Here is an 11,170-nt window from a genome sequence, read left to right as displayed (position 1 = left end):
CTCTGGGCAATCGCCTCACCACCCTTGTAACTTTTATCCTGCAGCTGAAACAGGCTCCGAGAGCTCAAAAACTCTTGAGGGTCAAAGCCACGAGAGTTTAGAGGTGACCAAGAGCAATGATGCTCGAGAACACGGAGATGCCCTCCAACACGGACACTTCTCCGCTGCAGAAGCTCCTGGGGTCACCGGCAGCTGCCCGGCCCCGCAGGGTGTCAACCTGCTGCGGTGAAACATGGGCTGCAACTGGCCCTGGCACAACTGCTCACTGCTCTGGGATGATTTTTAAACCCGGGCAGTGAGCCAATGGCCACCATCACCCTGGGCATTTGCTAGAGCAGCTGCCATCCCAGTGCTGCGTGTCTCCTTTTGCAGGCAGCAAACGCCTCCTGCCTGCAGCCTGACCACAGCCCTGGGCACCGGCCCGGCTCTGGCAGATTCATGCTGCCATCTCCTGGTTAAATCACTTCTTCCAAGCAACCCTATTTCTGTCCTACCATTGTTCTTTCCACTAGAAAGGAAAGAAAGCCTCCAGTGTTAATTTTTAGCAGGATATTTCTGCACATCTTTGCACAGGCAGGTTACTGCAATGTCGGGTAAAAGTGCTGGATGGTGCTACCTGCTCAGAAGGGGCCGAGAAATATGTGCCTTCCCTGACCCCCTCACCTGGGGATGTTTTTACAATCTCATTACCTTGTATTTCTACAGGAGAACAGTTCGCTGTGTTTCGTGCCCAGGATGGCCAAGCCTTCGTGGTCAACGCTTACTGCCCGCACCTCGGGGCCAACCTCGCTGCTGGAGGGCACGTCGTGGGCAACTGCATTGAGTGCCCGTTTCATGGCTGGCAGTTTCGAGGAGAAGATGGAAAATGCATCAGCATCCCATATGCTGAAAAAGGTGAACATCCCCCAAATCTGCTGAAAGCATCTGCAGAAACGGTAGTGCCTGGTGTGTCCTCATTAAAAGCTCCTTCATTAAGGAAAAGTCATCTTAATCAAAACTCACCCTCCATCCTAGAATCACGGAATGGTTTGGGTTGGAAGGGACCTTAAAGCCCATCCAGTCCCACCCCCTGCCATGGGCAGGGACACCTCCCACTAGCCCAGGTTGCCCAAAGCCTCATCCAGCCTGGCCTTGAACCCCTCCAGGGATGGGGCATCCACAGCTTCTCTGGGCAACCTGGGCCACTGCCTCATCCTGCTCCCCTATTTCATGCAGCACCCTCATTTTCCTCCTGGGTTGTCCACGTTGGCTCACAATGCTCCAGTGCCCTGTCCTAAGTTAGATGTTTACCGGGACTTTGGGTAAATAACCACTCTTCTCGATTTTGACAGTCCTACAGCTCCTGCACGCAGCATGCATGGTGTAACAGAAGGTTTTTCACTCTGAGTCATCCATGGCACCAGCAGGGACGGATCCTGAGGAGCTGTGGGCTTTCAGAAGTGATTCTGTCCTCCACAGTGACAGCCCAAACCGCGTCAGTGCTTCAATCTGTTGCATTAGCATGACAGAATAGTCTCTCAATGGCAATTTTTTCTGCTTTTAAGGCTTGAAGGGAACTTTTGGTGAGAATCCAGGAAAGCTTCACATACACCTACCTTTTAGATATGGTTTGCATCGACTGTGTCGGAAGAATATCTTGCCTAAAATTCACATGTAACAATTCATCTGCCTGCGCTAATTAGCTTAAGCCACCAATTCTAGATGTGGCTGAAACCAGAAAACAGACTTACCTCGCGTTTTTCTTTGGCTTGTGCTTCTTGGTTATTTTCCTGAGAAGTTCATCTTTCTCTGACTGGGATAGCAATGAAAAAAACATAATTAGCAGCAAAAGTCAGTCTTTCTACCAGACTATTTTTCCCAAAGTGAAAAAAACCATTCCATCTCTATGGGACAAGATAAACAATCGATAGATCTCACCAAACAGCAATTCTTGTTGTATGTGTGTTATTATCAGAAAAAAAGATTAACACAGCATTTTTTTCCCCATACATACTCAGGGGCTGCACTCACATGAAAATTTGGTTCTAAGTAACAAGCAGTGCTGTGTTTCATCAGAAAATGAGAATGAATATTCTGGACATATGCAAACGCTTGCCAAGATGCATTGTTTCATCTGAAACGGCTGCATTCAGGGTTGTAGTTATCTGGAGTTATTGAAAGAACAAAACTGCAGACAGCTGCCCTGCTCCCAGCCAGCCCAAACGGGTCGCGCTGTTCTGAACAGATTCACAAGCCATCTGTGCATGCAGGTGACTTTGGTGGAGAGGGATTGTGGAGAGCTCTGATGGGCAGCTCCTCCCGCACCAGGCTCACAGAGAACCAACACACCAGCAGAGCCTTGGAGTCTGACCTGGTGCTGGATGAAGCTGGGGAAGGGTTGGAGAACAAGTCCCATGAGGAGCAGCTGAGGGAACTGGGGGTGGTTAGACCTTATCGCCTTCTGCAACTGCCTCAAAGGAGGGTGTAGTGAGGGTGGGGTCAGTCTCCCAGGTAACAAGCGATAGGACAAAAAGAGTTGTGCCAGGGGAGGTTTAGATTGGATATTGGGAAAAATTTCTTCACCGAAAGGGTTGTCAAGCATTGGAACAGGCTGCCCAGGGAAGTGGTGGAGTCACCATCCCTGGAGGGATTTAAAAGACATATAGACGTGGTGTTTCGGGACGTGGTCTAGTGGTGGACTGGGCAGCGTTAGGTTTATGGTTGGACTTGATGATCTTAAGTCTTTTCCAAACTAAATGATTCAATGGTTCTATGTCTGCATGGGGGCAGATGAAGCTGTCTTTAAAATTTTATGAGACGCATCCCACCCAAAACACCAGATTTTTTCAATCAGTAACTGCACTGATGGTCTCCTCCTGCACCCTCTGATGTTCATGACTAAAAGAGAAACAGAATTTGTCCGGCTTTCTCACCTCCCACATCCCTGTACCAGGCTGAATAATACGGAAGCGCTATCCCCTGTGCTTGTTTGCAAATTAGATAAAACAGTAATGAAGGCAAAAGCCTCCCAGCCCAGTAGAAGCTACATTTTCTGACAATTGGGTAAATATAAATGCTAAAATTCATTTAACTGGAAACAGTGCAGACATATTCTTAAAGCAACACACGATATTGCATCAACAATGACTTGAATTCAAGAGGCAGAGATGGCTTTTAGTCTCTGCACATCTATGACTAAAGGCATCTCCTTTTGGCTCATTGGAACTCGAGGAGGGTCCATTGATGCATCAGATTTTTACTTATTTGAACAGTTTGAAGAGCAGTGAAAGGGGCTGCAGAGCAGCCAGCCGTGCTTCTTCCTTGAAATCTTGTGTAAACCGCCCAACTGCAATAAAACCGATGTAAGCGGGCTCTCTTCTGTGAACTTCAGAAGCTGTTGTTCTTCATCAGCCTGAAAGCTGGAAAAGTGTCACCAGAGAGTCTGTGCCACAGGAATCATAGAATCACAGAATGGTTTGGATGGGAAAGGACCTTAAAGACCAGCAAGTTCCAACTCCTTGGCAAAAACAGCTCCCACTAGCCCAGGTTGCCCAAAGCCTCATCCAGCCTGGCCTTGAACCCCTCCAGGGATGGGGCATCCACAGCTTCTCTGGGCAACCTGGGCCACTGCCTCACCCCCCGCACAGGAAAACATTTCTTCCTCACATCTCATCTCAATCTCCCCTCTCTCAGCTTATAAATAAAGACCATCTCTGAGCCGTGGGTCAGGATGAGGGGACCCTTAGCACCAGCCTTGGAGATGCCACTTTTAACCGATTCCTATCTCTCCTCCTCAGTGCCAGATTTTGCGAAGGTCCAGACCTGGCCGTCCTGCGAGGTGAACGGGATGCTGCTGGTCTGGTACCACTGCGAAGGGGTCGGGCCGACATGGGCAGTGCCCGAGCAGCGGGAGATCGCCACCAAGGAGTGGGTGTTCCGCGGGCAGACCGAGCACCTGGTGGATGTGCACATCCAGGTAGGGAGCCTGGTCCCTCCATGGGGCATGGGTGCTCTCCTTCAGTCCAGTTCAAGGACATCTCCTCCCAGTTAGCCCACTCGGGGACATCTTCTTCCCAATTAAAGGGGCTCTGCCTGCGTCCAGTGCCATCGCTGCTGCCAGTAGAGCTCAGACCTAGAAATACAGCCCTGTGCTGCATGCTCAGAATATAGCATATGTTCCCCAAACACGGATCGTGGGCTTCTCGAGTAAAGAGCAGATGTTCTGGGTACTTACAGGGAATCTGTTAATTTGCTTTGACTTATAACTGATGTAATTTTTAAAAAGATTCTCTAGAAATCGCGGCACTTAGTGTCAGGAGGCTGGCATCCATCATCAAAATGGAAACGCAGTTATTTTGCTGTTAATCTTCATAATCACCGTCACACACTGACAAACGTGCCACAGAGAACAGAACGGCTGTTGCCTCCATCACCTCTTAGTGGAAATGAGTCCGGAAAAGGGGAACCGTTTGGTGGCACTGAGCAGCAGGAGCCGCAGCCGTGGTCCTCGGAGGGGCCGGGGGCAACTGCGGGGAGAGCGATGGGAGGCAGCAGCAGTTTTGAAAATGGGCAGTCCTTTAGGATTTGGGACCTTTGGAGATTTTTATACACTTCCGAATGAGCAGAACAGTTCTATTTGTAAAAATCAGTGGCAAAAATGATCCTTCATCTAAAGCACACTTCTCTCCAAGGGCAGCGCCTGCTGAGTAAGTCACGACTGGGGTGAGTGGGTTAGAAAGAAATGAAGAATTATTAGAAGAAATGAAGAAGGTGCAAGAGACACAGGAGACAGAGCTCTGGGAGCGTGCAGAGCAGTTATAACAAGCAGGGAGAATTTGGGAGATTGATGGCACAGTAATATTTATTTCATGTCTGCTTTTCAGCACAAGCCACTGTGCTGGGGCCAGGCTGTGCTGCTTGCCCAGGTGGTGGAAAGCTGGTGTATTGGAGTGATAAAGCAGTTGAAACTTCTGAAAAAGTGATATATTGCAGGCAGGCCGGTGGGGTTTAAAGGTTTAAAAATATGTGGCAACTAGTCCAGGAACACAAACACAAAAATGCTTTATTCCTTACAGTTATTACAGGGTCAAGGGAAGGACTTGTTTGGAGTCCCAGCTTGTGCAGCTGCAGAAGTTATCGTGCATGGACTTCTTTGAGATTAAAATTTACCCTGAATTTTCTGAGCTTCATGTTTAAATTATTCCTATACACTAGTTAAGAACTAGTCCCAGGTCAGTGTGTGCTGAGGTGCATTCCTCCACTCGCTTGGTTGCCTCCTGCTGTGTCACGTCCCTGTGAGCATCGCCGCTGTGCTGGAAGCGGTGGGCACTGGGCTGTCCTGCCGGGCTGCTGCAATCCTGCTGGTACACACGAGCAGCTCTCGCCAATGGCAAATTGTCTCCCAACGACAGGAAATCCCCGAGAATGCGGCCGACACGGCTCACCTGGCTTTTCTCCATGGACCAGCTATTCTGGGTGGATCCGATCTGAGGTACACGAGGTCCAAGCTGTGGGACTTCATGAAGCACGTCTGGAAGGTAAGACCCCAGCTCCCCTCTGAGCCATGAAGAGGTTCAAGTCTTTTAAACCAGGTCTCCTTTCTGCCTCAAACCATCAGTCCCACCTCACCCCCTCTGCTGCATCCCCCCATTTTTGGGTCCAGTCTCTCTTCTTCTGTCTCTCTGAGGGTCTGAGCTGCACTCCCTCATCTGTGCTCATCTCTGGATGGGCTGCACAGCCAGCTCTGGTCACCGTCTCGCTGCCACCTCCCCTTGGCTGTACTCCCTTCTCCCCATCTCCCAGACTGAGCTGATCCTTCCCCACCCCTCCAGGCGGAGTGGCGGCCGGAGCCGGAGCCCAACGAGCATTGCTCCCGGCTGCTGGTTCAGCACAGCGCAACCATCTTCGGGAAGCATGTGTCCTTGATGGATTTGACGGTTTCAGCCAGGCAGGTACGTCCCGTGCTGGTGACACCAGCACCCCAAGCTGAAGGGCTTTGTCACATCAAAGATCAAGTGAGCCCCTGCCCACCCTGCCCAGCGTAGCCCTTCCTACCCAGTGCATCGGGCACAGAGGCCAAAAACCACCCACTGGCACTGGGTGCTCCACAGCTGGGCAGCGTGGAGAGGAGGGAGGGTTCCTAAGGACTGCTGTGCCCACGGAACAACTGCAAAAAATAAAAAGCCGGTACCTGAGCAGACAGTGGTGACAATCCTGAGGGACCTTTGCACCGTGGTGTCACAGCTCTTCACCATTCAGATGTGGGGATCTTCTCAGTCCACCGTGAACACGCCTGGGAAAGGCAAACAGCAACAGTGTGGTGTGGAGCCCAAGATCAGCCCTGAATGAGGGGAATTAAAGGAAAATGGAAATAACGCCACTAAACATTAATCGATGGGAACCAGATCTCACTTTCGTTTTTGGTTGTGGGTTTGTGGTCTTTTTTTTTGTTTTTTTTTTGTTTGTTTGTTTGTTTTTTCATGAAATGCTAAGCTTGCCTGATAAAACTAGTAACTTCTTGTAGGACATTTTTGAAGGCATTTGACCTATTCCCATATTACAAATACAGAACAACAGCAAAACAAGACATGATACAAAACTTTGATAAAGGCTAGACCTTACTGTAATAAGGGAATTATCACAAAGTGGATGTTGATTGTATCTCTCTTCAGTTCTTAGATCTGTGCTATTCGGCAGGGACAGCAGAGAAGAGGAGAAAAAAGACATTAAAATAACCTTACAGAGAGCTTGTACCCAACTAAACATTAAAGGAGCAGTAAATAAAGTAGCTGAAAACCCCAGCAATGTCTGCACTGCTTCAAAGAACCAAGTGCATGACCATGTATCTGCATGTCTGGGTGCATGTCAAAAAGCACAGACCAAGTACATCATGTACTGCAAGAAAAAAGGCCGAACCTGATTTCAGCCAAAAGCTAATGGGATTGTTGTAGCTGCAAATGAGAAACCAGAGCAGGAGCAGGGATGCTGTATCACCTCCACATTGTATTGCAATCGCTGCTGCTGAGATTGGAGCCCAGGCCTGGTATCAACAAGCCAAAAAGGCTGTTGATGACTGGAAGGTAATTCAGTGATGGACAAGACCAAGTGAAATTTTGGAAGCATTTCCTAGAAGATTAGGTTTTAAACTTTTTGGGACCAGTAGAGCGCTGTAGACCCTCACGAACTCCCATGGGCCCACAGCAAAGCCATCCAGCCCTGACACATCTGTGAATGTCCCAGGCCGGTATGGGCTGCACGGCTCTGCTGGATGTCCCCTGGCCTGGGAGCACCAACAGGTGGCCATGAGGTGTAGCTTGACTTCGTGCTTTTTATCTGATGAAAGACAGAGTAAAGGGGGACTTGAGCACAGGCTAGGAGACATCTCAGCAGGTCTCAAGCGGTGGGAGCTGCTGCACCAGTGGGCTGGACCTTTGGGGACTGGTCCCTGTTCTCTGTTGCTCTGCAGGTGGGACCAGGGCTGGTTTTCCTGATCTTTGAACATGCTTTCCTGGGCCGCGGGATCATCCTGCAGACGGTGACCCCCCTGGAGCCTCTCCTGCAGAATGTTGTCCACAAAATCTACTACCAGAAGAACGTGCCAGCCATAATCCCCAAGTTCATCCTGCGAGCAGAGTGCATACAGGTAAGGGCTCTGGAGAACAGCCGCCAGTCCTGCTCCCCTGGGGCTCGGTGGGTGGGAGCTGTGAGGAGGTTGCCCAGGTGGGCTCAGATACATGTGGGGGCAAAGCACTCATGGGCAAGATCCTCCCAGTGCTTGGCACGATCTTCAGTTTCAGCAGCCCAAAGAGCTAAACCAGAGGGTTCATAAAGAGGGTCCCTGCAGTGGGTTATCTGTTGACAACAGCAGAGGTGCCTGTTCGTGTCTGGATGGCGAATGGGGCCACAAGGATTAGGCAGCCCCTCCCAACCTGCAGGAAGTCTTGGACAGAACTAATAACTGCATCCGGGATTTTCAGCATCCCAGGCTGGTGACCAGTCTATCTATCTCCTTCAGTAAGAACAGCACCCAGAAATCCTCAGCCTGTTAAATTATCATGAGATTTGGCAACTCTTGCCCTGCCTGTCAGAGGTTTTCCAGGTCCTTACCACAGGCATTCACAGAAGTGGTGGAAGGTCCCTCTAGAGGCCTCCAGTCCAATATCCCAGTTGAGGCGAGACTATTGCCAAGGTCAGGTCAGCCTCCTTTGGCAAATGCCCCCATCTCTCCAGCTCCTTGGGTGACCCATTCCATCACTGCTCTACCCACACTGCTGATTTCTATTTTTAATGTCCATTTTGAACTGCTCAACCTGCAATCTGTGGCTGTCACTCCTTGTTATGCCAGCTGGCACTACCAAGAGAAATCTGTCTCCGTCATCCCTGAACCTTTGAAACAGTCAGAATAGTTCATGTCATTCACTGCTGTCAGGGGTTAAAGCTTCGAAACTGGTCTGACCAGAGATGCACTGGTACTACCGTAAAAATCACCAAAAGATGATTTTCAGATGCCAAAAACTTACCCCAAGTGACGTGTGGCTGAGCTAACTCACACTGTATAAATGCTGGCTTAATGTTTGGCATTCTTACTAATGTGAATGAGCAGCACTCACTTCTGCAGCGACCTCTTCCCAGAGGAAAACTCCATCAGTCTTACTGGATGTGTGTCTGAGCAGAGTTTAAGATGCAGACACTGAACTTACAAAGCCCTGGTTGGTGGGAGCTACCCAAAGAATCAAAAAATCTCAGGTGGAGCAGCTCCTTCCTACACACCATCCATTTCTTTTCCAGTATATCCTGCGACAAAGGCAGTCTAAGATAAGACTGGCTTCTTTTTTTGGGAGGTATGGTGGGGTAAACATCTCCTGACCGCAGACAGAGCTGCAGCTTTACAAACAGCCCGGGCAGTCCTACACCAGCCATTTGGGAGAAACACTAAAAAAACCCCTCGTGTCAGGTAGCACGCACAGAACTGCCGGTTCATCTTCCTCACCTGAACCCTCCTTCTCTCCCCAGTTTGAGCGCGATATAACCATCTGGAACAACAAACAGTACCTGCCCAAGCCGCTGCTGGTGCGGGAGGACTCCAGCATCCAGAAGCACCGGCGCTGGTACGCGCAGTTCTACAGCGAGAAGAGCCGGAGGCTCCCGGCGCAGAAGGAGGGTCTGGACTGGTGAGGACCTCGCTGCCCGCTGCAGAAGGTGGCCAGAGGCTCTCCGGTGGCTCCTTCCCAGCCTGGCTGGTGGCAGCGGTGCTGGGCGGGCACCATCAATATAACAAATATGGGCACTGGCACAGGGAGCGGAGCCTGAGCCCTGGGGATCCTCTTTTACCTTCTGTGTTGAGGGCATCAAAGGGTGTCACACACTTGCTCTTGTCCCTGTGCTGCAATGAGCGAGCTGAGTGTGAACCCAAGATTGCCAGAACTGCTTTTGAAGTGCCCTTGTCTCTCTCTGCTGCTATCCTTTTGAGTAGTTCTATGAAAAGCTTTTCACATGGCCTTTTATTGCCTGAAGTGTCCTTTCCCAGCCTGGCCTGCTGCTGCTTCTGCACCATCGCTTGGGCTGGTGCAGGCGCCAGCTCTCCAGGGGAGCCTTGCCCGATGTCTGCATGGCATCAGAGGTGAGATTGCAAAGCCCACAGACACGTGCTGCCGCTCTCTCCAGCATCAGGCAGGGCAGCAAGGCTTCTAGCTGCCCACCGTGCCCTTGCCATACCTGTGGGCTTCCTCAAGCCCACCGAGCTCCTGCATGAGTGAGTTCCTCATGGAGCACCTACTTGGAAAGCAGAGAGACTATCCTGGTGATCAAATCACTTAGACTGACAACAACTTTGTACATCAAGGATGTAAGATCCTGCTTTGGTAGCCCCTGGATTCCAGCAGTGCCCTGGGTACACGGTTGGCTGTAACAATTTGTGGCTCATGGCAAGACCATGGGTGTCATGTATGGTTACTGTGATCAGCAATGAAGGTAATGCATGGAAACTAGGCTGCAAATCTGGCAGAAACTGGTCTAGGTTCTCCTGCGCTTTGTGCCTAGATGCTCTGTATTGGGGGGCTAAATTCTGCCTTGCTGCATTCCCTGGAAAAACCCAAAATCTCCGTAGACAGAGCCTGCCTGGGCAGTCAGCAGGACTCCGGCTGTTGCTCTGTGCCGAGAGCCAGCAAGAGCAAATGCCCAAATCCAGGAGCTTTCCAAGGAGGCTGGTAGGTGCCACTCTCACACGTGCCATCTGCTTGCCTGTGCCTTGTGAATTCTGCTGAGGCTTTGGTTCCTCCTTCACCATTAACCCACAGAGCTGGAGCCCAGAGCAGAAACACGCCATCGCAGCCCTCTGGGTGCAGAGCCCATTGCCCAGCATCCCAGGCAACAGGGTGCAGCTGTGCCTTTGCCATTCACATCTGGCTATTGCACTGTCGATATTTCACTATTAAATTTTTAAAAAAAGTGATCGCATGTTCATGGTTTGTTGTTCTTCACTGTTTTGTGGGGTGTTCTTGCATGGGAGAAGCAATTTGGCAGCTGGCCCATGCTGTCCTGCTTCAGGAGCCACAGGGAATCTCCAGCGAGGAACTGAAGGAGATAGCAGGAGCTTGGGCAAGGAGCATGGCCTAACCCAACAACCTGAGCCTCTCGGGGACCTGAGAGCACTGATGTCTTTGTGGCCCTGACCAGCCTCACCTGGGGCATTCATCCACTCCCTGCCTGTGGCCCAGGAGCCCCATTTCAGCTCAGCGCTGGGCTTCCAGTCCCTGTCCTGAGCTGTGCTGTAGGATGTCTCCAGCTCAGCCTCAGAATGCTCGTGTGTCGTGGTTTTAAGGCCACCTGGCAACTAAGCACCACACAGCTGCTCACTCGCTCCTTCCCTTCACTGGGTTGAGGGGGGGAATCAGAGGAACTAAAGGTAAAACCCTCGTGGGCTGAGGCAAGGACAGGGAGGGATCACTCACCACTTATGAGCAGGGGCAAGAAACACTCTTGACTTGGAGAAAACACAAAAACAATTGAATTTTTATCAAAAGCAGAATGAGATCATGAGAAAGAGAACAATGTCTTAAAAAAGCACCTCTCCCCCACCCCTCCCTTCTCCCTGGGCCCAAAGCCTTTGTTCCTGGTTTCTCTGCCTTCTCCCCCCGGCGGCGCAAGGGGCAGGGAATGGGGGCTGCAGTCAGTCCATGTTGTCTCCTTCCTC

The 11,170-nt window shown here is 50.7% G+C and overlaps 1 protein-coding gene across 1 annotated transcript; it reads left to right on the top strand.

Moving 5' to 3' along the window:
* Positions 1–586: 586 nt before the first annotated feature.
* Positions 587–9,153, top strand: LOC104465442 (cholesterol desaturase daf-36-like). The gene is made up of 7 exons (XM_010078489.1): positions 587–593; positions 706–894; positions 3,777–3,955; positions 5,391–5,516; positions 5,811–5,930; positions 7,445–7,621; positions 8,992–9,153. Exons 1-7 carry the CDS (start codon positions 587–589, stop codon positions 9,151–9,153), a joined length of 960 nt encoding a protein of 319 aa, XP_010076791.1.
* Positions 9,154–11,170: the final 2,017 nt, after the last annotated feature.

The sequence above is a fragment of the Pterocles gutturalis genome, unplaced genomic scaffold (genome assembly GCF_000699245.1).
Source record: "Pterocles gutturalis isolate BGI_N339 unplaced genomic scaffold, ASM69924v1 scaffold5936, whole genome shotgun sequence".
NCBI lineage: Eukaryota > Metazoa > Chordata > Aves > Pterocliformes > Pteroclidae > Pterocles > Pterocles gutturalis.
The sequence above is the reverse complement of the archived record's forward strand: the minus strand, read 5'-3'. Positions and strand labels throughout refer to the sequence as shown.

What these genes read in the sequence shown, in the direction of transcription:
- LOC104465442 (XM_010078489.1), top strand. An exon ending in TGGTGGATGTGCACATCCAG is followed by an intron (nt 3,956 to 5,390) that starts GTAGGGAGCCTG and finishes TCCCAACGACAG; the next exon opens with GAAATCCCCGAGAATGCGGC. An exon ending in TGACGGTTTCAGCCAGGCAG is followed by an intron (nt 5,931 to 7,444) that starts GTACGTCCCGTG and finishes GTTGCTCTGCAG; the next exon opens with GTGGGACCAGGGCTGGTTTT.